This window comes from Hippocampus comes, unplaced genomic scaffold, assembly GCF_001891065.2.
Source record: "Hippocampus comes isolate QL1 unplaced genomic scaffold, H_comes_QL1_v1.1 scaffold137, whole genome shotgun sequence".
Taxonomy (NCBI): Eukaryota; Metazoa; Chordata; class Actinopteri; order Syngnathiformes; family Syngnathidae; genus Hippocampus; species Hippocampus comes.
Window position 1 is genome coordinate 1083831 of NW_017806002.1, and position 27392 is coordinate 1111222.

The following is a 27392-nucleotide window of genomic DNA, read 5'->3' on the forward strand; positions in this document are numbered from 1 at the left end:
TATATATATAGATAGATAGATAGATATATGTGTATATGTATATACGTATAGTATTGGGATCAATCAAAGGTTCATGTCCAGAATTAAAATTTTAGGCTAGGTTTAGAGTTTAAAATGTGGGTTTCAAGACAGAGGTTGCATTTCAACCCTTGTGCGAGATTTCAAAAACGGATTAGGGTTTCAAGCCAATGTTAAGACTTCACAGTCGGTAGGGGTTCAAACTTGGGTAGAGTTTCCACTTCAAGTTTCAAGCCAAGGTTATGATTTCAAGTCTCGGTTTCAAACAGGAGTTTGAAGCCATTTCATATTGCTCCACAAATGCTTGCGTGCGTGCGTTCGTGCGTGTGTGTGTGTACCGTATTTATGTTAAGTAATATGCTATTTGTCAACATACTTAATATATAGTCAAGTCTTTTAACTTTAAGGACAGATCAAACTGGTTTGACAAATGCATTACTATAATCCTGCATTTGTACTCCAATCTCACTCTTCTTCACATTTTTCTGCGTACCTAGTGTCTTTGTCAGTTTGCAGCTTTCAATTTAAGAAAGTGCACCCTGGCCCATTAGTGCGGTAAATCTGTAGCCTCCAACTTGGGGCCAAGATGAGTGTGTGTTGTACCGCAGTGCTGCAGTCCCAGTTAGAAGCAGCATCAGCATCCTGTCCAGCTCTGCAGCTCATTCCAGGCATCTGTGCTGCAATGCAAGACAACACGCAACGGTCACAAGCTTTGGGCAACATCCAGATGAATGAAAACACTTAAGATGAGATAAAAAAAAAAAATCATGCCCCCCACCATCTGGTATATTTCCGTACTCAATGAAGATGCGCATCATTTGTTACTATTATGTAGTAACTAAGCGCTAAGCGCTATATAATATTGCAGTTGTCATGACCCTTTAAGCAACTCATGTAGACGCATAATATAACACAATATTCACAGGCATGTGTTTTTTGTGTTTATTATTTATGACTAATGTTTCTCCACCTGACTGAGTTGTGAAGATTGATGGATGTATATTGAAGTCACCATCGACATTAGCTATTGTAAAAGCATGAGCTTTTCCAGAGGGTTACTCTACAACGTTCTGCTTTTGATGTTTTCGGAGTAGGTTCTGCCAAAATTGGCAGGGGAAAAAAAGAACCAATCAACTTTTCAACAAAGTTCTCGGCCCCTTCTGCCAGAGAGCCTGCTTTGATTTCTGCCAACACAACCCACTCCAACTCCTGATGCCTCCACAATGACAGATGACTTTTTAGCCCTTGTTGTAAATCTGCTTGGAGGTCTTTTATCCATCAGGGTCACGCCATCATCATCGCCGCTGTCATCACCTGATGGTTGGGTTGGCCGCCGTCCCTTTTTGTGCCCTGATTGAAATCAATGGGAAAGGGAACGTTAAAGGAGTCCTTGGGAACCTTGGACGACATATTTGCCATTCAGGGGAAAAATTGATGGGAGTGGAAAGTCACCTTTCGCGTTGTCGTTAGGGTTATGGTATGAGCTTAGTCACCGATGAAATAAAGTAGCACAAGATGCTTTGTCGGGGTGACGGATACCACTCTGCTTTGTCCTCTGCTGTTAGCATAAAGAAAGGTCAGGTGTCCCTGATGAGAATTTATGTGTGTCTCACAGCTCAACTTCCCAAGTCCAAAACAATCCTCGTGACTTTAGAAATAGTAATCTTGGAAAAGCTAAATGTCCCATTCAGATATGTTTAGATACAGGAAAATGCCAATATAATGGGGCATAGGGACAGAGTCCTGCTGCGAATACAGGAAGAAAAAAAACATTTAACACCCCACTATTTGCCTTCACTGTATAATAAATATTGGCATAAAAACAAATGGCAAATTATTTGATTCCTAAAAAGTTAAAAAACCTAATGTAGTTGTTTGTAATTCTTAATATGCAAAAACAGCACTCTATAATACTGTATTCTATAAAATCATAGCGTAAATAACATTAAATTGAGTATAAATAACGGAACTATTTGTGCCTCATGATTTAATGCTGCAATTCAATTAATGTTGCTCCTCTGATGTGCCCGCCTTGGTCATCAGGAGGCAGTATAGTACAATCGTGCAGACACAAGCAAAAAAAATTCTAATTCCACTACTATGAGGAACTCAGTAGGCTGCATTATAAATATATTTCTCTCTATTCTCTTATCTGTCTGTATGTGTTGCTCCATCGTTTGTGTTCAAATATCAGTTGCTTCTAAAACTGTGACTTATGATGCTAATGGTAGCATGTCACGGCTGTTTTGTATCGTTAGCATTAAGCTACGCAGACGAAACAAAGCTGTGTGGTAGTTTTAAATACCCAATCTTAAATTCTCTTTTCCATCTTTAGTTTGATAGTAAACATCAACTGGGGATTGCATGACACAGCTTGAACCCTCTTTGTTGATGAGTTGTCAACTATTTGCCAAACTAGCTTGTGAAGTAAGTTTTTAACTGGGTTGCTCGCATGATAGCTCAAGTTTGCACTCACAAATCAAAACAAAAAAAATCATCTGAATGACAGCGCGTATTTCAAAAAAACCTCCAAGTTGGGTCACTTGTAAGGCACTATTGTATCATTAAAAACAAGTAGGAACCTACCAAATTAAACCTAGTGACGGGAACACAGCAACTTCCTCCTCATAAAACGCAACGAAAAAAGTCAGGCTTGGGTGATGCTGGCTAAAATGCGGTCCATTGAGGTGTGCCCACATCATGTATTCAGAAAGTTCCATGTGCAATTTGTTTACCACAGTAAGGGTGTATTTTCCCATATTTTACAAGTTTTGAGGTGTTGGAGAGTTGATGTTTAAGTGCATTACCTAACCAAACACTACCGAAGCAGCCAGACACTTCACCCTCAGTGAAACCGCCCTCTCAGCAGCACTGACCTGCTTCTATGGCTGACGCGTTGAATTATTCATTGAATTGTGTCACCCAAAAGCATTGTTAGCTGTAGTTCTCTCTCACGCACATTACAACCATAATATAAGAGAAACTCATCAACATAGTGATAAATGTATGTGATTCTTTGTTCTTGCTTTATACCTCACTTTTGTTGTGTTTTGTTTTGTTTTTTTAAATGTAGTTGGGATGTTCTAAAACTAAATACATATCCATGGTACGTATGCGTGTCCTTTGAAATCCAGGTACTTTTGGCTCTTGCTATGGATACACAGACCAAGCTGATGTTTGGCAGTTCCACTTGGCTCTGCGGTGTGAGGAGAGGCCTCCATCTAGTGGCAGAAATGTTTCTGAGCAGTTATTCAGTTTCAAAAAAATGAAGGGTTGATTTTTTTTTTTTTTTTTTTAAACTAATTTTTTGTAGTCATTTAGGCCCATATGTTTATCATGACGTAATCGATGGATTTGAATTGTTTTCGTGCTGGAAGGTGTTCAATACCTACTACACTTTACATTCTGCATTTCCTCACCTAACCAATTTAGCATTATATCTTTGGATTGACACATCTACCATTGTAACGTGTTTGTCCAAAAACAAGCAAAACAAATCTGAAGTTGATTTTACTTAATACTTAATTGAAGATGGAAGCGCTGACCTTTTTCTCTTGCTCTCTTTCCCTGGCAGAGGCCCACATTGGCGCTAGACTGTCTCTTGCGGTTGCCGTGAAAGAACAGCACCCTTGACGGGCTGGCCACGCTCCCTTCCGCCTGCCTCCATGTATCCTGAATCGACAACAGACTCCCCTGCTCGCCTCTCCCTTCGACAGACGGGTTCACCTGGAATGATCTACAGGTGAGTCCAGAAAGACACAACTTTCATATGACTGTATGTGTGTCCTGTGAGGGCCACATAACTTTTCACTTCTCTGATGGAGGGCCAGGATCACTTTGTAACAGAAAAAGTGTGACTGCAAGAGGACCTAAACATAAAAAATTATTGTTTTCCAGAAACCCACACAAAATCAAATAACCTTTTCTGAATTTTTCGTAGAACAAAAGTCAGGAAATAAATAATAACACTATTAATGAAATAAATAACTAAATAACCCTCACCTGGTTCTTCACAGAAAAAAAGCCAGGAAATAAATTACACCATTTACGAAATAAATAATAATCAACTTTGCTCTGATGAAGTTTATGCATGACACCACAACCTTCATGACAGAATCCCAAGTTAATACTTTGCAGCACAGTGCTTGCTGGTGAATTAGGCAGTGTATTTGAAACCCCGTTCTTCCATCTCCCGGATCATGCATCCTATTAGAACCCCGAGACGGGTCCACCATACTCGGAGCCCCGTCAGTTGTGTTGCTGGCCAGCTTTGACCAGCCCAGGTCTAACTCTTCCATAGTTTGGTGCACTTTGCCGAAAATATCCTCCCCCCCGTCGTAGTCCCTCTGAGACTTTGGAGGGCTGCCAGCTCCTCGCACATCTCAAAGTTTGCGCTAACTCCACGAATAAAAATTAGCATGGTGGCTTTGCTTGGTTCTTCTGCCCCCATCATGATGATGTAATCATTCACATTTGACATATTTGGTCCAGTTGCTGTTACTTATGCCGAGTGCAAATCCATTTCGTCATGGGATGGGATTCAACTGTCAGGAGTGCTTTTTCGGTTCAAAATAAAACATGCAGCAAATGCTTGATCATCAACATTGTCTTGTCATTGATTATGGGTGAGTGTCACAATCACACACATGTACTTTGTCAGCATCAAGAGTCCACTAAGACAGTTTGCATGTTTGTTTTACACTTGCACTGTGGACTCACTTTGTTTGTCAAGATGAACCTGCACTCTCTTATTTGGATAGCAAGTTGCGCCATTGTTTTTTAGACTGGAGCATGGAGATGTTGAAATCTCAACTGTTGCTATTCGAGGGCCAGTTCGTCATATGATGACCAGTTTGGATTGTTGTTCGTCCTGTAAATGTTTCGACTTGCTGTATTGTACTCTGAATTTCCGCTTGGAGCAACTATGCATCCTCTCTATCCCCGCACTGTTCACTCAACAGGCTCACATTACCACCGTAACTAACCTCTTTCCTTGCATGCTTACATTAACCAGCACCATGACTTCTGCTCTTGTCTCCTGATGCCTTCAGTGCTCGATATGGAAGTCCCAAACGACAGCTGCAGTTCTACAGGTATTTGTCTTTCTCTGTGTCTATCTTTCACCGCCACTATTTCACATACATTTCCATTCCTATGGCAAAATTCCATTCCTTATTATTGACTTTTTTATGCAATCAATATAGAGATCCGATAGGGCCAGCCTTGGATTCAGTTAGTTCTCCCACAAAACTTTTTTATGTAGCAATAATTGTGTCATGGTTATGAGTGATCAAATGTTCTTGGGTTTTACTTAGAAGTGTGTCTTGAAGTGACGCAGGTGGCTGTTTTTTTTTGTGCTCAGGCCAGAGAAATAAAATATTACTTTGGCGCCATCTGTTGGATTTTTATAAAATATAATTATTTTGCCCACTTAGCCATCCTTGTGTGTGACTTGAAAAGTGCGGGCCAGCCTTTTGAGGGATGCGAGCATCAGCGAGTAAGAGAGTAAATTTGTCTGGCTGTCATTTGCCTAAACCGTGTTGAGTGACTCATTCTCAGTTGTGGCAAGTCGTATGTGAATATGTGCTTGTGTTTATTTTATTACCTTTGCTCAATAAAGCAATTGAAAGTGCACCGGGAGCTGTGTCTCTCCTTCTACGGGTGGAGGAATTACACTTTGTTTTCACTAGCGGCTGGTGTGCTGTATTAAATTCGCAAGCAATGTTTATTTTATTTGTTTATTTTGTAACTGCAGCCAGTTGCATGTTTCACGAGGCATATTGCACTTTGATGATAATGACGGTGATGAAATGATCTTTGAATGTTGTGTTTCATTTACGCTTACCCTCCTTTCTCCTGGCTCGTACTTACTACTGCTCGGCAGTAACGGTATGCAGGCAAAATACAAGTCACAAAATCATCTCGGGCTGCAGCTATTGTATATTTTGGTATTTGGATGTCCTACTGAAAATGCGATCGAATAATTGGGCCCATGATTTTCTGCTCATCTGAGTGATAAAAAGAGCAGACAATGTAAATGTGCTTGTCATGATCTCATCATGATTTCTAGCCTGGCGCCTTGCACTTTTCTGTCCTTTTTATTTCCTGTTTTAAGTGCAAAACTGTCTAACTCGCTGCTTCCCCTTCTTCTCCAATCGATACAACTTTGTTCTCTCCGTTGCTTCGACGAGCCGGGCGGGCTAATGTTTGCTTAATTTGATAATGTAGTGATTGGATTGTGCTCACACCGTCATAATTAATGTCCCACGCCTTACATTAACCTTAACCTCAACATTCCTCAGGATGAGGAATATGCACCGGTCGGTCTGTATGAGGCGGGGGGGGAATCAATGCTCCGGAGAAAATAATACATGAATACTGGACCTCACAATTTTTGTTTGGCTTTCGTCAGTCAACCACTTTACAGGGACTGAGTGCTTCCCGACGTGAAATAGAAGTAGGCTGACTTTTGATCTGCTGACAAAAATACAGAATGATTCAAACTTCTAGATGATTCACAACTCTTTCCACAAAATGTGTTTGCATGCTGCCAAGATTGTCCAAATCCTGGATTTCAACCCTTGACCTCTGAACTTTGAGGCAAAAGTGCTAACCAGTCGTCAAGGGACTTGCGCAGTATGTCAGGGCTCCACTGTAATTGGTTATTGGGCTGGTACTTCAACATTCATTCTGAATCCAAACAAGTTGATTCTGACCTTGACCAGAACATATGCAGCTGTCTATCTTCACCAGTGTGGTTGTGACGCGGTTGGGTCCTGTTTTGTGGTTTGTCAGTCTCTAGCTCCATGTCCTCATCCAAGCGCGACGGGGGTTGCTCAGCACTTGTGTTTGTCTGTTTTCAACACGCGCTCAAGCCTGCGTAGCTTGATTATCGCGCTGCTCTAAGTAGTCTTTCCTGTGCAACAACAATCAGAAGCTTTTAAGCGCAAAAAGCTTTAGTGAATAATTCAGTGCTGATATTATTTGCTGAGGCTAGCAGAAACAGGACAGAGCCTCTAAACGCCGTAAATGGATTTCTTCCACGAGATCTCCCCGGGAGGAGGGGATGAGGTGAGGTGTTGCTTGCGGTGGTAGATAGTGGTCCGAGTGGTGAGGGGAGGAAAGGGATGCGCGCTCCCTTACTCACTAATTGGTTTAGACGTTTCCAAGTAAGACACTCCCAGTTTGGGTGGACCTACTTGCTCGGTCTGCAGTGCAGTGTGGCTTTATAAGCTCAGACTCGCACCATCCAATCTTGCTCATGAGCCGACCCCAAAGAAATCGGGTGAGTTTGAGGAACGATCTTTCCGCCAGAGGCCAACGTTCGTGAGCATGTGCGAAGGATGAACTTTTCCGCGTGGAGCGTGCATGCTGCCTAGTTTTCAAGTCCACTTCTTAAGTTTGTCCACATGGAGAGAACATGAATGATTCCAGTGTCTTAATATTGTAGTCACGTTGTAGTTCCTACTCACAGAATTTGCAGCACTTTTAATGTGATTATTAGGACTTGATAGTAGATTCCATGTTAAATGCACATGTATAGTTGTAACATAAAAAATTATATAATACCATTCAGTCAACGCTACATAGCGCTCTTTTTTTTTTAACTCATTCACTGTCAACCCATGGTAAACCAACGGACCTTTTGACTTCTATAGATGTCAATGGCAGTGAATTAATAACCTTAAATGGAAAATACTACAAGGTTTTTTTTTTTAAATTATCATTATTATTATTATTATTATTATTGTTATTATTATTATTACCGATATTATTGATAGCTTAGTAGATCGTGGTGCTTTTTCAAATCATGTACTTGAGTGTGGTATGTGATTTAATCTGGTATGCGCTCTGAAGTTCTGAATGTCCACAGCTTGTAAATTAAATAATTGACATCTGTTTGTTTGTACAACTGCAAAGTATATGTTCATTAAAATTCCAGTAGAGGTGCGTGCTGTTCCCATGCGTGATTGGCGTAATCAACACAGTGCTCTGTTGATATATAGAAAGTGTTGGATTCTCCTTGAGGATTAGAAAGGCATGGTTATTGGATGAGAGATGAAGAGATGTTAACACAAAGTGGTCTGTACTCAGCTTTTCGGCAAAAAAAACAAAAAACAAAGAACAAGCGCAACACTATTTTCGGTCTTGCTGTTGTTTGCGTATTTCAATCAGAATGTGGTTTTCCCTTCTGTTGTCCACTCTTGAGTCGGATTGTTTTCACGTTTTCGCTTGTTGCATGTCTGGATGTCTTAAATGGCATGTGTCCTGTTTCTTGAGCGCTTGAATGCTGCCTATCGGTGTCACCCTGCCCGTGGCGCACCTGTCAGGGGAGGGAGAGGCGGGCGTGGGGGGTTCTGGGCCGTGTTGATTACAGGATGCATGGTCATTGTAAAGGCCGGAACACGAGAGCTCCTTTCTAATTGGACCAGGTGCTATTTAAGGGAGATGGACCCTTCACTCCGTCTGTGTAGCTACTTCATAATTAGTCAAGGAGGCAAAAGCGGGAGGGAAGGGTTGACATGTTTACCGGAGGCTATGCCGGTAGCCCCCCGGGGGTCCAAAGCACGCTCAAGTCCGGTCACTGTCCTGCTGAAAACCTGCAGATCCCAAAACCGTCAGCGCCGAGCAGCGGCGTTCGCAAGAGCAACAGCAGCAGCAGCGGAAAGATGCTGTCCATGACGTACAGTGAGAGCATCCGGAGCGGGATCAACCGCTACCACTCGGACCAGGGGCTCAACCAGCCCCCGAGCAGGACCACCGACCAGGGTGAGCTGCAGCGGCTGCGGGAACAGAGGATCGCTGCTCAAGTGAAGAACATGGAAGACTTCTTGAAGATGAATGGCCTGGCCCTGGAAGAGTGCGTGTCCTATCAGACAGGCATGAAGTACAGGTAAGAAAACAGTATTCGGGACCAGCAAAGTTCATGCTCGGAGGAGGCCAAATGTTTAAGGCTTGGCTACACACCTAGGTGTGAGTAGATTGTAGGATTTGGTTTAAAATGGACCTGAAATTTCACTTTTTTGGGGTCTTCTGGTCTGGGCTTATTGGTTGTGGTTTCATGTCATCATTGGCTAATTGCATATTTGGCCAACTCCCAGGGCATATGTCTGGAGAAGTTATGCGGTCCATAAAAGAGTGGTGGCTTGTTCTGTTAAAATTTCTTGTATCGGGGGTAGAATGAAGTTCTGACGTTCGACTGATTGGATGAACGCCCTCGTCCAATAAACTGCTTGTGAAGTTTTGATTGTCGTGAAGATCTCTCCTTGCTGTTATTTTGAGACGATGCCTCACTTCCTCTGTGCAAATGGAACTGTAATAGCAAAAAGTGAAAATCAAATTTTGAATGACTATTTGGCACTGTTACGGAGCGACCAAACAGGAAGTAGCCTGGTGCTTTTTCCCACTGGTGCAGTCCGATTCTAATGACATGGTAGGATCGGGCGGAGTTCAGTCCTGATCGAGAGCTACAGTGCCATCAGATCACTTCGCAGTGTACTTCAGTTTGTGCCTTTTCCACATCACAGTACAACATTTGTCTGGGACAACCACCTTAACAGCCATTTCCTCCATTTTTCTTCATGCTGTTTTGAAAGTCCAACTTTGCCAAATTTATTTGTGCTCCATTGTGAAATCACTCTGCCACCATCACTCCTAGTAGATGTGCCGAGAAGTCATCACAGTGTGCTGCCAGCCAAACTGAACACGCCACACTGCCTCCTGATGCGGCATGACGCTGCACTGTGACAGTTAGATAGTCAGCAGTTTTCTACTTTCATGTATTGCGGCCATCAGTGAATGCTCAAACTTCCGCTCTCGCTGTAGCTTCCTATATCGAGAATCAGATCAGTGCCTCATAAAACGGCACAAATTCCACTCCTGTTGGGCTGTATGGAAAATGGCAGCACCACAATTCTGAACATTTTTGCATCATCACAAAGTACAACATTCTTTTGCATCCACAAACAAATGAAAAAGCAAACACAGTTGAGTGGGTTTTACGAATCCTGTCAGGCATGATTGTTGCTGCTGCTGCTGCTGCTGCTGCAGTTGTTGTTCACAGGGATCAGTGACGAGAGTGTATATGTACTCGACTGCACAAAGGGTCTTGAGTGGTCCTTGAGGCTTGTATGTCATGAAAGCTGGTTTATCTTTCACATTTTTAAGACGGCGGATATACTGTATCAGTGTGTTACTGGCAGTATAAATCATTTACTCTACTACTACGCTTCTCTCATTTTCTTACATTCATCATTTATTTATCACGACAAACTACACTCACTGGGCACAAGTTTGGGAACAACACATGTTCGTGAGATCATTTTACAACACTCTTCACAACATTTTTTGGGGGGATTGACCTGTGCCCCGCCAACAAACGATGGGCAGTCAAATCATTGTCTGCTTCACTTTGTATATTACACACATGCACTTACTGTACATCCCAGAGCACACATACACACACAAAAACCAAAGAAAATACTAACTTTTACAATTTTTTTTAACAATATATTTTCAATTGACCCTTGCTATTCACACAGAATAGGTAGCGACCTGCAAATAGTGAAAATTTGCATAGGATTGACACTCATTGGAATTATTTTATGTATTACACCTTTTTTTTAGGTCGACCGGTTAATCAATAATCTGTATTTTCTTCTGCCTAAAATTGGCATCGGCCTCAAAAAATACATATTGGTCGGACCCTACGGCCCGCTGGGTAACACATCGACCTCACAGTGCAGAGGTACCGGGTTCAATTCTAGCTCCGGCCTCCCTGTGTGGAATTTGCATGTTCTCCCCGGGCCTGCGTGGGTTTTCTCCGGGTACTCCGGTTTCCTCCCACATTCCAAAAACATGCATGGCAGGCTGATTGAACACTCTAAATTGGCCCTGGTTGTGGGTGTGAGCGCGGATGTCCGGATGGCAACCGGTTCAGGGTGTCCCCCGCCTACTGCCCGAAGACGGCTGGGATAGGCTCCAGCACCCCCCGCGACCCTTGTGAGGATAAAGCGGATCAGAAAATATATGGATGGATGGATGGGTCGGCCCCTAGACATTAGTACTGTTGATATGACAAAGTGTTGCGGCCTAGAATTTGAGGTCAGCGGCTAGTCTCTTTGGCTGTTTGCATCTTCTCCATGCTAATTGTTGTCATCATCCTGAGTGTTTTCATTTTGTTTGTGAGTGTCACTATGTCCTGTTTAGTGCACTTGACACTCAAGCTACCTTAGTTTTTTAAACTTTGAGGCGCTGTTGCAAAATTCAGCCACGGAATTCCTCGCAAACCAATTACAGTTTATTGGGGAGCACCAGTTCTCTCCCGATCACCTTTTTCAACATATTAATAATGCTCAGCTGTCTCTCTTAACTACATGAGAGAGGTGGAAAACATATGTAATGCAGTTTTTCACATCTGCTGTCAGCTACCACCAATCAACACATTGATCATTTATTTGTAAATGCAAAATTGGATTCAGTTGTGCGACTTTGTTCCCTTTCCAGTCAGCTTGCTCGTCGTCTTGCAATTTGGCACTCACGTTCACACATTAGGGGTGGAACGCATGTGTGCCGTCCGTTCGTAGGCCCGCGGGACTCGGGTCATACTATCTCAGTTCACCATGAATGATGGTAGTAAAAATAGTTGCTGTGGAACTGAATTGTAACAGAAAACATACTGTGTGCCTCAAAGATTTAATACAAAAACGTGCATACATTTTTCTTTGGCGTTTTCTTTCTTTCTTTTTTTGGGGGGGGCTCACACCACAGATTGGTACCAAAGACAGAATATGTAGTTCTGAAAATGGATCCCATTTTGAAATGGGATTTTATCTGGCTGATCAATACAATCATAACCCTATACTGTAATTGCATATCAGATGCATTTACAAGTTTCACCAAGCTTATTGCAACAGAAATAGTGCTGCGCTGTGTTTCTCCTCAGGAAGCAACAACCACTATCATAAGCATTGCAATGTCGACAGCCCTGTTGTAAAATGTCACATTCATTATGATGGCTAAGCAAAACCAAACACTTTGACTTTTTGTGGGGCCAGACAGGAAGCAGTGTGTCTCCAGCTACATATAGTAAATCGAAGAGTGGAAGTATGGATCTTCAAAGCTACTTCCACTAATGGACATAATAACCCATATTTGATCGCTCATGAGAGCATACCATATAGCTGTGTTAACCATAACCATTTCTCCATATTCAGTAAACTGTTTTCATGGACTCATTGTGAAACTGTTTTACTTACTGTGTGACAGTGGTTTGACAGTTTCTGCGACTGTGCATGCAGTGGATTCAGATGCCTTGATTATATTTTGACACCAGGGGGCAGAAGAGCATGGTCCCCTGTCTGCCTGGATGTCAGGCAACATCTCTGATGGAAAAAAATGCAGGCAGGTGGAATTCTAAGTTGCACGTATGCCAGTGTTCTGTCAATATCATCTCGGGGCCACTAGAGGGTGGTCGTGTTCCATTTAATGACTTTGGATTGACGTTGAACTGGTCGAGGTCCAGACAGCAAACACTGTGTTGTCGTGCGTCTATTTAGGAGCGCTGGCGACCTGGAGTCCCATCTGACTTTTGGCAAGAGGTGTGAACCCTGAACCAGTGGCACAAACAACCATTCATGCTCGCATTCAGAACAATGGACCATCCTAGTCTGCAATAATGTAGCACGCATGTTTTGGGAAGGAGGAAGTTGGAGTACCTGGAGAAAATGCACAGACGTGGCACCGTGCTTTTAATTCATTCCCATGTGACTCTCAAAACAATAACAACAAAAGAGTATCGCAGCAATATGTTTTTTTTAACTGCTACAACATACTGTAAAGTATATGTGAAATTATTCTTCTCTATTTCTGCAAACTTTAGTCTTTGGACTTCTCTCTTAATAGCGCTTACCTTCCTCACGCACTCACTCGTTCGACTCATAAAGATTTCTTCAACTATGTGATTGGCAGACACGGCTCTGATGTGTCCTCACAAGGCCTCAAAATTGTGGGTCTCATTCACTTCCCAAATTACATGTTAATGCTGTTCACCAGTGACACAAAGTGGCCAAGATTGAAAAATGGCATCTATTAGTGGTAATGGAAAAAGGTCTTCAGACTGCAGTGTTCCCCGCATATTCACTTATTGGCGGCTTCAGCTCGTTTTTTGGGAGAAGGCTCTGTTATTTGGTGAGAACTCACATTTTTTGAAAAAGTATCACTGTGGTGCCATCTTGTGGCATCTTGGTGCCAAGGAGCTATGTTGAAATGTAAAGGAGCATCATAGACAAAAGTAGTACTTTGCCGCCGTCCTTGGATTTCTATCCATCCATCTATTCTGCGATCCGCTTTATCCTCAGAAGGGTCACGGGAGTGCTGGAGCCGATCCTAACCGTCTTCGGGCAGTAGGCGGGGGACACCCTGAACCGGTTGCCAGCCAATCGCAGGGCACACACAGACGAACATCCATCCGCGCTCACACTCACACCTAGGGACAATTTAGAGTGTTCAATCAGCCTGCTATGCATGTTTTTGAAATGTGGGAGGAAACCGGAGTACCTGGAGAAAACCCATGCAGGCCCGGGGAGAACATGCAAACTACACACAAGGAAGGCCGGTGCCAGCATCGAACCCACGACCTCTGCACTGTGAGGTCGACGCGCTAACCACTGGAACACCGAGCATCCTAGGACTTCTATAAAATATTTAAACTTTTTGAGCAGTGAGTCAATTTGTAATGGGTGTTCCCTATTCACAACAGCGCTACAATACACCTGCAGTGACACATTCTAAAGAGTTGCATTTTTTTTGTCACTCTCGGCAGAAGTGTCGCACGGTGTCAACCTGGGAAACTGTGATTGTTTATCTGCTAGCAGTATCTCTTGAGGACTAATTTTAGCCACAGCTGTATACAGTGGAACGCTGCTGCTTCAGCTTGACCTGTTCATTTGTGGGGGGGGTTGTACCGCACACCCCCATGCCTTGCAGTCATCCTGACGGTGATGTCTTTGCCTCACAAGTGAGAGGTGACGTTTGGGTGTTTGTCAGTCGGCTTGGATTCCCCCTTAAGATTTTCCTGTCTGGATTAATCTGAAAATGTGTCCAAATATTCAAGTCTGAAGGCCTTATTGGCACAAGAAGTGGAAAGTACAGCAAAGTCGCACTGAAGTTGCCGGTAGACGATTAACATGTTTTGCAATTTCTTTGGCACTGCTACAACAGATGCCACCTGCGATGGCAAGGACAGATTTTGACATGACATTGACATTTTCAAGGTTTTGCGCCGGAGTGGACTCAATCCGTTCTTATACTGTGAAAAAATCCTCATACAGTATTCCCCCACATGAGAGGGAACCGGACTACCCGGAGAAAACACACACAGGCACAGGGAGAACGTGCAAACACCACACTGGAAGGCCGGAGCCGGTATCGAACCCTGAACCTCCGCACTGTGAGGTGGACGTGCTAACCATTCGCTCACCGTGCCGCCTATCTAAATTTTTATTTCCTTTTTTCGTGGAAACACTTCCAGTGAATGTTTTATCAGTGTTTTGGGATAATTTTCTGGATTAAAAAAACTTGCCTTTTGAATTTATTATTTTATTTGTTGTTTTGTGGGGCGGGGGGACTTAATCATGAGGCCACCAGGAGTGTGGGTGCCTCACAGGCTGCCAGTTGCCCATCCCTGGTCTAATTTAAAATTATTACTTTGCCGCCACTTTGTGACATCACACTGCCAAGTGTGTTGAAACGTCATTTAGACTGGTCATTACGCTGCCTAATATTAAAGTAGCACTTTGCCACTATCTTGTGGGATTTATTGGTAATTATAAAACTTTTTTATACAGTTGGTATCTTAAAAAAAAAAAAAATAAACTCCCAAATTGAGTCACTCAGAAGTCAAAGTACTACCGTAATTAATGCACATAATTTGTGTGTATACATTAACTGTAGGAATTAACCTTGGGGCGTTTTTTAGGTCCTTCCAGTTCACCCTTTTCTGTGAATATGCAATATGTTAAAATGGAGTGCCAAAAGGCACGACTTACCTTACATAATTACATTATATAAGGACGGAGGTCTTCCCTGTCCTCTTTTTGCTTGTCTCGGTTCTCCAGCTCTATCAGATGTGTCATAGGGGACAGTGGCAAAGACGAATTCCTGCTGAGCTCTGCTCCACGCGTCTGCAGGGAGATCTCACGTGCTCTCGGGAGAGTTAGGAATCGAGGCGATGGCTGCTCACAGATGTGACCAGCGTGTCTCCCTTGCGTTGTATCAGGAGGTCCCAGATTTACTTGAACAAAGAAGACTGTTATTTGGTCTTTTTATAATGGCTATGTGACTTCGTAACTATCAGATTAGCAATTAGCTCCATCTAACATTTTGTGTCAATCATTTTTTTGTTTGTTTTTCTTTTCAAGCCACTTTGGCAATGGCAAAGCTATACAAAAACAGACACATTTACTCAAACCAGCAGGCTTTCAAAGCTGCAGCGAGCAGAAAAGTCCCGGTTCCATCATAATCCTGATACTGTGGGAGCCTTTCTCTGTGCAGCAGCCAGGCCCCCACTTTGCATCGAATTGAGGTGAAGATGTACTAATGAAGTAAGAATTTTTTTTCCCCCCCTGGCAATTATCTGCAAAACCAAATCACCGGGGAACATTGTGGTTATTAAATAATCGATCCATCCATCCATTTTCTGATCTGCTCCATGAAATGAAGAGAAAAAAAAATGCGGCACTCAAGCTTGGATCATATTTACTTCTGTAAAGATTGCTGTGTCGCCGTCTTTTGCGTGTGTCACTCGACATTGTGCTTTGTGCACATGTGTGTCACGTCACAGATGAGTTCAGTTAACATTAGAGGTCGCATTTGTTTTTCTAATGTGAAGAACAAGATAAAAAGAGTGCATTTAACACTTCACGCCCTGCCTGTCTGACCGCGACGTTTCGCTTCTGGGATGAAAACGCCATGTCACTGGCATATTCTGCACCTCACCCTTAAATCAATTCGCATTCCGCAATCGAGGAATCATGGATTCCTGCGGGGGCACGATAACAGCAACTTTGGGGAAAGATTTGTGTGAGCAGCAAATTCGAAGGAATTCCTAAGGGGTAAAGTACAAATTAAAAGTGATGACGAAATTGTCCAGATTTCATTTTCCTCTGCTGATGCGATTCTAGGAATGCTTAGCCGACACTTCGGGATACATTAGAATGTCTGTCAATCATTTCTGTCAATCTGTCATTCTTCACGTCACTTTCTGTTAACTCCCTTAAACCCACTCACCCTTCCACGTTTGTTTGTACACACACACACACACACACACAAACGCACACTGCTTTTGCCCCCCCCCCCCGCCTCAAGAGATTCCATCTTGCCGGGTTTCCTCAAATCCTGACTAATGCCCTTCAAATATACTGTGAGAAAGTCTAAGTTAAACCGTCAGTTGCACAGCTGGCAGACGCTCACACATGATAGCGCTTTAATCCAGAGTGTGTGCTGCGCTCATAATCACTTTCTGCCATGCTTGATGTCCTGGCCCATTCCCCCTCCCCAAGCTTTCTTAGGAATGATACAAAGTAGGGATGTCCCGATCCGATCGTGTGATATGAAATTGAGGTCGATCACGTGATCTGGCATAGAGTAAAAAAGATCAGTTTTATTATTTTCCAAACAGCAGTACTGTACCTTAGTTTTATGTTTCACAATGTTCCAGTTAGTGTGACACGCACATGCCGCAGGCACGTCCTCTGCTGCGCACAGCTCTCTTGCAGGCATCGAGACAGAGCGGTGGGTTTGTCTTCGTGGCTTGTTTGGAGGGAGAAGCAAGCTGAAAGATGCTCCAAAATAAGAGCCTTGTCTCATATGAAGAAGCATCCTCACTCAAAGAGGTGAGAGAGCTGAGCGTGTGACAGACAGGTTAGCGATCGTGACACGTCCAAACGAAAGAACTCCAAATAGAACGTTAAACGAGTGGAAATTATTTGGTGACAAGCAAGCTTGTTCCCTGTTGGTTGCATTTAACGAGGTCCTAAATCAATCGTGTCATTTCTAGAGGAGGGAAGTCGCCACGTGCCCAACAACTACGCAGCTGCATGGACACAAACCTATAAATAATGATGTAAATGTATTCTTGATCATTAGACAAATGAAATGTATCAAATGGAGGAATCCTTTGTTCGATGGTTATGTTTAGATGGGACCCACAACCAAATTGGGGCTATTTGCGTCCCCAGGCAATTACATGAATTATACACTTTCATAAACCGTCTTACACATTGATAAATATTGTGTATAACATTAGCATTCATTTTCTTACATATATAAACGATGATCCATGTTAAATAAATCGGTTAAACTACAGCTCTGGACACGCTTATTTTGTCTCCTTCCAATGTCAGGCTCCTTTTGGTGCGTGTGCTGACTGCAACGTTAATGCTAGTACCATGAGCCCATCTATGGCGTTTTGCATTGTATGCAAGTTGTGTGGTTTGATTGAATAACTCTCTTGTGGAAGTGTCCATAAAGCCTGCCATGCATGTTTTTGGAATGTGGGAGGAAACCGGAATACCCGGAGAAAACCCATGCAGGCCTGGGGTGCGGGGGAACATGCAAACTCCACACAGAGAGGTAGGGACTGGAACTGAACGTCTGCGCTGTGAGGTTGACGTGCTAACCACTCAGCCACCGGTCCGCCGCCAACGCACACGTATTGTACAAATTTCACGGGAAAATGTCACCAAGTATGTATTGAAACAATGACGATCTTCAATGTACGTACTCACAAATTTACTTTGTGTGAAATCCTTCTCTTGTGTGATTTACCAGTCGATTGACAGATTACCTTCGGTACCTCCTACCATCTTGTGCAAGATCATTGAATGGTTCTGCCCAATGCCTGGGGCGGATACATAACGATAGATTGTTTGTTGTAAATAATATTTTTCAGACACATGAAATTGGATAATCCATGGCATTCCTAATGGTCTCTCGGGGCACAGCGACCTGTCAAGCGTGATATGAGCAACAATATCAAATTTCATTGCAATTTTTTTTTTTTTTTTTTTTTTTTTTTACTGCGTGTCTACCATCCTGACGCCATGGGTGCTCTTTGCATCAGTCCCGCTCTTGCTGTTGTAAAACTGATTCAAAGAGCCAGTGTCTATTTTTAGAGATAATGCTGCTGTTGTGCTGAAGGATGACTCGTCGTGACAGTGCTCCCTCTGTGGTCAGAGTGCCTTCTAAATGCCCTGTCAATTAAAGCGGCCCATCTCTCTTCGCTTGCCGCTTTGCCGCTTGCACGGAAAAAGTGTCCGTGGGAGGGGGAGGGGTTGGGTGTCGGACGGTTGCTCGTCGGAGTCGTACCTCTTCCTGCATCGCCGACATGTTCTCCAGTGGCCTCATTATGGTCCAGCATCATTGATTTGTCAAAGCGTCGTCTTGCCAAACAGAGGCCGGACATGCAGTGTAACACGAGAGAAACCATAGCGTTCATTACCGGTTGTGTTCTCCATGTAATTGTGCTTTTCATATATTGGTAATAAATGTTTTGCTGTACACTGCATGAACTAGGCTTTAAAAAAAACCCAAAAGGGAATAATGACATTTTATGCAGCCTTATCTGCCAATAGAACAGGAAATCTGACTAGATGAGATTTCTTTTAAACAAGTGAACTAGCTAGTCTCCAACAGATGTTTTAAAAATGCTGCCTTTTTGTACAACCGACACCGATAGAATTATGGTTTTATTTCGTTTGTTAGAATGTCCAGAAAGAGTGCATTTGGTACAATAGATACAAGACTCTGTAAGCTGTAGCTGTGATCAAAGAGTGTGTGCGCGTGCGTGCGTGCGTGCGTGCGTGCGTGCGTGCGTGCGTGCGTGCGTGCGTGCGTGTGTGTGTGTGTGTGTGTCCATACAGTATACAGCCCTTTCCCTTCTCTTCCTCCTCCGCACTGTGAATAAAACGGGGGGGCCCTATCGGCGCTCTGCATTCGCTCACATGAGTGCTTGCGAGGGATTTTAGCATCAGTAGATTTTCAGATAATCACCAAGCACTTACAGTAAAATAAAGTAACAAAATACAATACAGGTCGGAGGAGACTGGGATTTGATCAGTATCATTTCCTAATCCTCAGCAAAATTACAATTCGGCTTGATGGCATTATCTGTTCAGTTGTTGCTCGCTCGCACGGATATGAAATGAGTTGTGCAATGGCCTTGTGGGAATTCTGAGTCACCTGACGCACGCGTGGCTAATAAGCAACTTAACACATGTACTCAAAGTGATTATGTAAAGATCAGATTCGCATCTTTTGAATATTCTCGTGTCAAACCGTGAATTCGTACCATGTTTCCTGCAGCAAAAGCATCTTTATTACTCGGGGTGAAATAATTTCCCAGTAGTGGTGTTGTAAAAAATATATTTTATTAATATGTGCGTATCGCTGCCTGGAATTTAAAAAAGCGGAAACATTTTATTTGAGAAGGAGGTCAGAGATGATTTTATTATTTGTGCGTCACTAGCGTTGTTGTAGTTCACATGCCTGACTTCTGTGGAGGCATCACGGGTTCACTTCCCACACTCAGACTGTGTCAATGCCCCAGCTCACTGCAACCCTGAAAAGGATAAGCGGTTTATGAAAAAAGATGGATGATAATTCATGCTATAATTTGTTGCATTCCTGACAAACTTTGTTTTTGTTACTTGTAAATGAAAACTAGTTCTTCGATGGATTCATTTAGGTGATTGATCACTTGCCTCTCGCATGATGCATGCTTGTATTGATTCGTCTATCTCCCATTGTGCTGCGGCTCAATAAATGTGCAGATTCTCCAGATGCAGATGGATAAAGGTTCAAAAAAGGAGGGGGATTAGAAATTATTTAGTCAGTCATCACTTGGGTTCATTATACTACATAGTATGTAACAAGACCAACACCTAGAATAGCATTTCATTTAAGACAAATCATCTAAGGCTGGATTTACACTTCAGAATTCAAGTGAAACGGTTGCCAAATTATTTTTGTTAATTTTTTTATGTTAGTTTTTTTTTTTGCTTTTGAGTTACACTCGGGATGTAGGTCACGGCATCATACATGGAACTCTTGAAATGTATCATGCCGATGTGAATGCAGCATAAACGTGCAGATTCTAAATCCACTGTAAATCTCAACTGTAGTGCAAGCACAGACAATTAAATATGGTCTGAAAACGCCGCATTAGAGGCATGTCATCATGAAAAAAAAAAATGAAAGTTATTGTCAATGGCGGGCAAGTGGAATAACGTGAAGGTTCCTCTGCTTTAAACCAATGGGGGGAAAGAATTGGCCCAGGCTAAATAAACGCAATATAATTTTTTAATGGGGAGTTTGTAGTGTTAAAACTGCTTGCAAATGTTTAAATGTAACTTTTGTTTCGGTAATCCCTCCCTCCCCCTTGAGCCTCACAACAAAGCCACTAAAGTGTGCGCTTTACGGACACGTTAGCCACAGCTGTTACTGTATGTCGGCAGAATGACTTACTCGTAACTGAGTGTTACTATCTCAGTAAATGTTAAACGTTTTATTTATGAGAATGTGCATTCAATTAAAAATCAAAAAGTGTTTATAAACGTAATGGCCTGTGTCGCTCCTGAATCCTCTTCACTGCCGACGTTGGTGGTTATTTTCGTAAAGGGCCTGAAGCCCAAGGTCACAGGTCAGTGTGACCCATTATAAGTCTAACCCTGAGGAACAAAAGCTTGACATCTCGTCAGTCACGCCTTTTGTCTCTGATTGGTTGTTATACATCAACTGTGGTGGTTTCATAAAAGTCTAATTAAAATTACAAGTTAGGGTCATATCATTTTATGAATGTACTCGTCTCAGGTCATACTAACCGTTTTAGCTAATATAATACGCGGGGGTTTTCTTGGTTGTTTTTTTTTTTTTTTTTTGGTGTTTTGTGTGTGTTATTTTTTAAGTGCAAACTGCTCCTGTTACCGTATTTTCCGCACTAAAAGGCGCACCTAAAGCCTTCCATTTTCTTAAAAGCTCACAGCGCGCCTTAAAATCCGATGCGCCATGTGTATGGTCATTACGGTAATATTTTGACCCCAAAATGGCTCCTTGATAGAGACACGCTTACAACACAGAGTTCAAACTTAAGGCGATCGATTACGCAGTTGAACACGGAAATAGAGCAGTGGCAAAAGAGTTCAACGTTAACGAGACAATGTTATAACTTGCTGTTGGTGAAGCGAACTGTGTCGCTGCTTTATGAAATACGTTTTACTGACATCTGATCGTTCTGTTGGCATTTCCTTGAGCGTAGCTCTATCTAGTGGATGAATTGTAGATTGTGTCTTATAATGCGGTGCGCCCAATGCATGAAACAAATTACAACGGTACTGTGCTGTTGTTTACATCCATGTTGTCACTGCCTCCTAGTGACACTTGTGTAGGTATTAAAACTTTCATGCACCCTGTAACCTGACAACACGATAAGATGTCCACTGTAGTAACCGCTGTCGCTGATAGCGTTAAAATGCAATTTGGGATTCTGACTATGCAACTTGTTCCTTGCATTCCGTCATCATAAACACAGACATATCGGATGTAACATGATATTGAAAATGTACATATAGATCATATCCTGAAAAATATCGGCTATCAGCAATTGATCGGAATTGGGCCCCAGCACCTGGGGAGTAAATCCAATCCAAAAACAGACATACTAAGTGGATCTTTCTTCGATTACATTGTATGCCACCACTGTGTCTGTGCAGCCTTTTGCTCTTGTCCGTGGCCTATCTCCCCCTCCCCCCCCACCCCGACAACTCATTAAAGCTCCTCCATGCCACGACTCCTGGGGCCCTGGAGCTGAGCGGAATACAACGTGGCATTACGTTTCCACTGCCATTGTGGCGACTGCGTGCCGAGCTCTGATGCTTAACAGCCTAGGGAGTGAATGCTTTTGTTCACCGTAATGTGATGTTGGCTGTTGATGTAATCCCTCATTCAGTATGATGTATGGCACCCCTCACGTTGCTTGAAGGTAGGTGTAATGGAACATGCCGATGGAGTGTGGCTTCTCTGCACTCTGCATACTATGTTGAGTCCAAATTTGATTTCAATCAAATTAAAGCCTTCGTACCGGGTTCTTTTGGAGGCCGGGCGCCACAAAAAAAAAAAAAAAGTCATAGTTCCAAGGATAGAGCTGTCAGTTTGCAATCGTCTGTCTGCCAGATTCCATTGATAGGTGGACTCTATAAGTGCTTCGCTTGCCACATCTGTTCCTGATGGCATCGTGTTTAATTATCCGCTTGCCACACTAGCTGCTCCACTCAGATAAGCTTGAGTATGAGATGACTAGGAGCGTGCAGCTCATGCACTCGTCAAGTTTATAAACATGTCACAAATGCTGGTACGAGCTGTAAATTAAAAAAAAAAAAAAAAAAAAAAAAGAATATACTATCATCTTAATTGACTTCATTTTTAATTTTGCACATACCTGAAAGAATTCAAGCTGTAACCTAATCATGTTTACGTATGTGCTACGATTTACATATATGCCGATTAGTCGCAGCTATCAGTGACTACTCGATGAGCAAAAGAGTCGTTTTGGGTGCCTTAACTGACGTCAAGCTGCCAGTTGGTGTAATGAATTAATTGATGAATTTATTTATTTTTACTTGTCTCGAAAATGCATGGCGTGCACTATTGTTTTAGAATGTGATACGCAAAATGCCTTTCCGTTGCTAGCAAATGTCATGTCATAAATGTAGTTTTGGGGGGATACCCCACATTTCAATATTGAAAATTTGAAAGAAGAAGTAGAAAAAGGATGAAAACGTAATGACCCTCAGCCTTTAAAATGTACTGCTTCTCAATGACTTGTTTCTTCTCTGGCTTGTTACCACAGAGTCTTTAAGTAAATGTAATATTTGCACTTGAAGCCAAGGAAATATGACAAATATGGAATTGGAAAAGCGATCAGATAATGCATAGCTGCGTTCTCTTTATCTTTGCATTCTGATTTCACTTTGGACCATTTTAAGCCAATTTCAGAACAGAGTTTGGTCCCGTAGGATTCCATCGGAATCATTCAGTCTATGAAAGTCTTCGTGTGTTTTTTTTTCCTTATTTAGTTGTATTTCTGAGCATAGTTTATCCAATTTGATACTATCTTGTCACGCACCAACGGCGGTCGAACAGCCACTCATTTCTGTCTGTCAACCCCCCCCCTCCCCCCGCCGCTTTTGGCATATATTGTTACAGATAAAGTTACATAATGAATATTTTATGGGCAGCTGAACAGTCCCTCGTGAGGGAACTGATGGGTCTGACCAGGGTGAGCCTTTTCTTTGGATGGGACACGGTTTGCGTTCAAGTTCACTGCAGGGCAACGCTCTGGCACAAAAAGTGTCCGTGAAAATAATGCTGCGCCTTTTCTTCGAGGAGTTCTTGTCAACACAACAGATTTCAATGCCTCGCATTCTCACGCTGCCTTGACTGTTTCTCCGCGTCGAGCTCTTCATATCCCTCCCACCAGTTTCCCTCCCTCCCCCTCTCTCTCTCTTTCCTCTCCCATCTCTTGCCTATGTGCACCGTGCCGCTTTACGGTCAGCACAAGGCAGGCAGATGTAAGTTGAGTCAAGGCGACGGTGAGAGAGGTGACAATGAGGTCGAGCGGGAGAATGGATTTCCAGCAGCCGGCCCGACTGTCAAGGTGGACTCGGCAGATGTGAGGATCTTCTTGTGTTGCCTCAGTGTCATCGTTTGGATTTTTTTTTTACATCGCCATCCTTTTTTAAACAGCAGGCAGCGTGGAGGTGTAAAACTCCAGCTTGGAGCGAAGCCTCGAAAGGAAACAGCCGCACTCTAAATCTGCCCATCAGCCTCTCATGAGCATCTGATTCAAATGCCGGAAAGCGACGTACAGAGGAATCCAAGAAAATCATTCCGTTTTTACTTTATTCATACTTTGGATACTTTTTATCCGCACTCCCATTCTTGTGCCTGGGGAATATTGTGAGCTTGTCAGTCCATTTATCAAGCGGGAAGTGATTTCTAACACAAGCAAGGCGTGTGACACTTGCCCCAGGGACGAGGCCACCTTTTACAACCAAACACCCTCATGGAGCAAATGAGCCGCACAGTCGCAGCTCAATCCTAGTTCATCCACCTGATTTAAAAAACAAAGCAAAAAAAAAACATTGGGTATATTGGTTACATATTTGTTATTGGGTAGTGCCGATTTCAGCATGCAAGTCTCTCTGGTTTGCACGGACCACCGCGGCGGAGTGAGCCGCACCACAGAGGACCGTCTCAACCGGCAAAACGCCAACAGCCCCGGTACGGGGACACGAAGCAAATTCCGAGCTGTGGCCATGGTGGCTCGAAGTCTTGGTCAGCTCTCTGTTCAGAGTGTGCCGTCTTCCAGCGAACAAAGCATGAGGACCGGCATGAAGTATAGGTAGGGCGCGTTCGAGAAAACATTCCTTTTGTTGGAAGTCCCGAATTGTCTTTCATCGTTTGTCATCATGTCCATCAAAACTGCCGTTGACGACAATCTCAGTACCAAAATGAAACGTGTGATGCGTGTTGATAAATCCCACCGGTTCTTAGGTGTCCCGCTTGCGCAAGTCTAGCCTAATTTGCATTTATCATTCAAAACATCAGCGAGTAAAACTTAAGAAATGCATTGTAACCTAACCCTACTGCAATGTTGTTTACATTAACAGATCAAGAGGGAAAAAATATCATTCAAAACATCAGCGAGTAAAACTCAAGAAATGTGCACTGCTTTTTTGTTTTGTTTTTAAATACATTGTAACCTAACCCTACTGCAATGTTGTTTACATCCGCGCTCCACCAGCAGTGCACCATCAATACTTATTTGGGGAAGGCGCGACTCCAATGCAGGATCATTGACGCAGTTACATTAACCTTCGATCACGGTTCATACAACGTGAGTAGCAAGCTAATACTTGCATGGGGCCTCATTTGATCAAAGGATTAAAAATACAGGTTCCAAATTAATTTGAGTACGACTTAATTTGAGTGAGCCTGACTACCAAAATGAAACGTATAATGCATGTTGATAAATCCCACCGGTTCTTAAGTGTCCCGCTTGCGCAAGTCTAGCCTAATTTGCATTGAGAAAAGCCCCCAAAAAGATTAGCAGCATCCCTTTTTAAGAAAAATCATGGCAAAAAGAGCGGAAAGAATCTGCGAGATGATTGCGGTGCTTTCTGAGGAGTAGAAACAAATGAATAGGACTGTTTGGAATAACGAAGGCATGTCTTACCGAACGTGCCACGGCCCACAGAAGAAAATTGTCTCTCATTAACTGGAGGACGACGAGCAAGTGATTTGGATCGCCATATTGCAAGCTGGCTACACATTAACGCCTTAGCTAGCGCCTTCTTTACTTCTACACATGGTATCCTTCCAAAGCTGTTAGATCGTGTTAGTATGTACAATATAATCTTAATGCCAGAGTTGCACTGAGGCAACGGGTCGGTCATCTCTTTGAACAAAGTTAAGTCACACTTTGATTCAGTGTACATATGCCACATGCTCCTCGTGCCTGCGCGGAAGCACTTGTTTGCTATTTCGGCACGTTTTCTTTGTAGCTTTCACAAAACACGCTTCCGTGCTCCAAAATTCCTCTTACTTGTAGTTATAGAAGTTAGGGTTTGCCTCCTGATTTTTTTTATTTTTTTCTGTCGCAAACATTTTTTGAAAAACTTTTCGATTGATATTGATTGCGTCTATCACGATACAAATTGATCTTGAATTTTCATCCAACCCAAGATATGTTCTTCCACTAGTTGAATCATACAATGCAAGTCTTGGTTTCCTGTGAGTAAATTAGCTGTGCGTTTTACGAAATAAGCCCTGATTTCACACTAGTACAATAAGATGATCATCATTATTTCAGTAATTCGTACATCATTTTCATGAAATTTTTTTTGTTGGGGTGTTGTGAAATCTGAGTAAAATGCGTGCCTTTGCTGAAGTTAGGAAAAACTGGACGAGATTATTCTCTATAAATGTACCTAATGAGGTTGCTCTATATACTGGAAAATCTGTGGCTTTCGGCACGTTTTCTTTGTTGGTTTCACAAAACACGCTTCCGTGCTCCAAAATTCCTCTTACTTGTAATTATAGAAGGGGTTGGGGTTTGCTTCCTGATTTTTTTTATTTAATAACATTTTTTGAAAAACTTTTCTATTGATATTGATTGCGTCTATCACGATACAAATTGATCTTGGATTTTCATCCAACCCGAGAAATGTTCTTCCACTCGTTGAATCATATAACATAAGTCTTGGTTTCCTGTGAGTAGTGTGAGTCCCTGATTTCACACTAGTACAATTAGATGATCATCATTATTTCAGTAAGCAGTCCATCATTTTCATGACATATTTATTTATTTTGGGGGGGGGGGGGGGTTGTTTGTCTCATGTAGAGTATTCCTCTTAATGTTTTTTTACAGCATGCCATGCATTTTAATTGGAACAAAATGTTGTTTAATTGGCTGTTGTCTATAGGATGTACATTAGTCATCCTCCGCAGCCTTGCTGAATACCCATCACACTCCTTTGCATCTGATGTGCTCAGGGCAGCGATGCCACAATGGCACAATCTAATTATTCAAGCTAATGATATTGAATGAGTAGAACCGCATCTGCCCTCGAGGGTGTTGTGCGCTGTTTGTGCCGTTTTGCTTCCGCGCTTTTGTCCAAAGTACACAACGTGCTGCGTGTTTTCCGCGCCGGGATCGGAGTGAATGCGCCGCAGCCTTGTGTAGGCACCTCAAGGTTGCCAGCGCGCTGTGGGTGCAGCGCAATGCTCATAAGAATGAAAGAGCTAGAATGGAGAGATTGAAAGGCGAGCGTAGGCATCATGCTCAAGAGTCATCTGCGGTCTTTATTCGCCAATTCATCTCGGGAGTTGCCGTTCTCTTGGCCGTCCATTCCTGGTTTATCCTCAAACAGAGAAGACAGTAGTGGGTCCCTGCATATTTCCCATCATGCATTTTTTGTATTGACAGCTTTTTTTTGGGTGGGGGTGAATTTATCCTTCATTATTCACTGAAAACTCACCTATTTGCTGTTTATGTGTTCAGGCCAAAGCCATGCCAAATATAAAAATATTGCTTTGGCGTAATATGCCAAGGAACGATAGCAGAATCTCACTTTTCGTATGCCAACCTTTTTTGTGGTCTTCCTTTTTCAATTTTATTCAGCAACATTATTTCCAGTTTTTCTACCGCCGCTCAGTTTTCAAACTAAAAAAATGAGTAACTCAGCCATAACAGTACAATAAAACATTTTCACAAAACCATACAGGGAGGGTTGTCAAATAAACGCTTGCATTGTACA

General features: G+C 42.7%; 1 protein-coding gene across 9 annotated transcripts in view; it reads left to right on the forward strand.

Moving 5' to 3' along the window:
- The window catches only part of kcnab2a (potassium voltage-gated channel subfamily A regulatory beta subunit 2a), a 77082-nt gene that overhangs the window by 15799 nt on the left and 33891 nt on the right, over positions 1-27392 (forward strand). For 4 of the 9 annotated variants that reach the window (XM_019892488.1, XM_019892487.1, XM_019892489.1 and 1 more), the window contains exons 2-3: positions 3593-3760; positions 5070-5111. In XM_019892488.1, coding sequence (XP_019748047.1) covers positions 3684-3760; positions 5070-5111 — 119 coding nt within the window. In that variant the 5' untranslated portion in view covers positions 3593-3683. Of the gene's footprint in view, positions 1-3592; positions 3761-5069; positions 5112-8551; positions 8912-23626; positions 24476-27392 lie in introns of those variants that run through there. The other 5 variants (XM_019892486.1, XM_019892485.1, XM_019892491.1 and 2 more) reach the window with 5 other exon arrangements.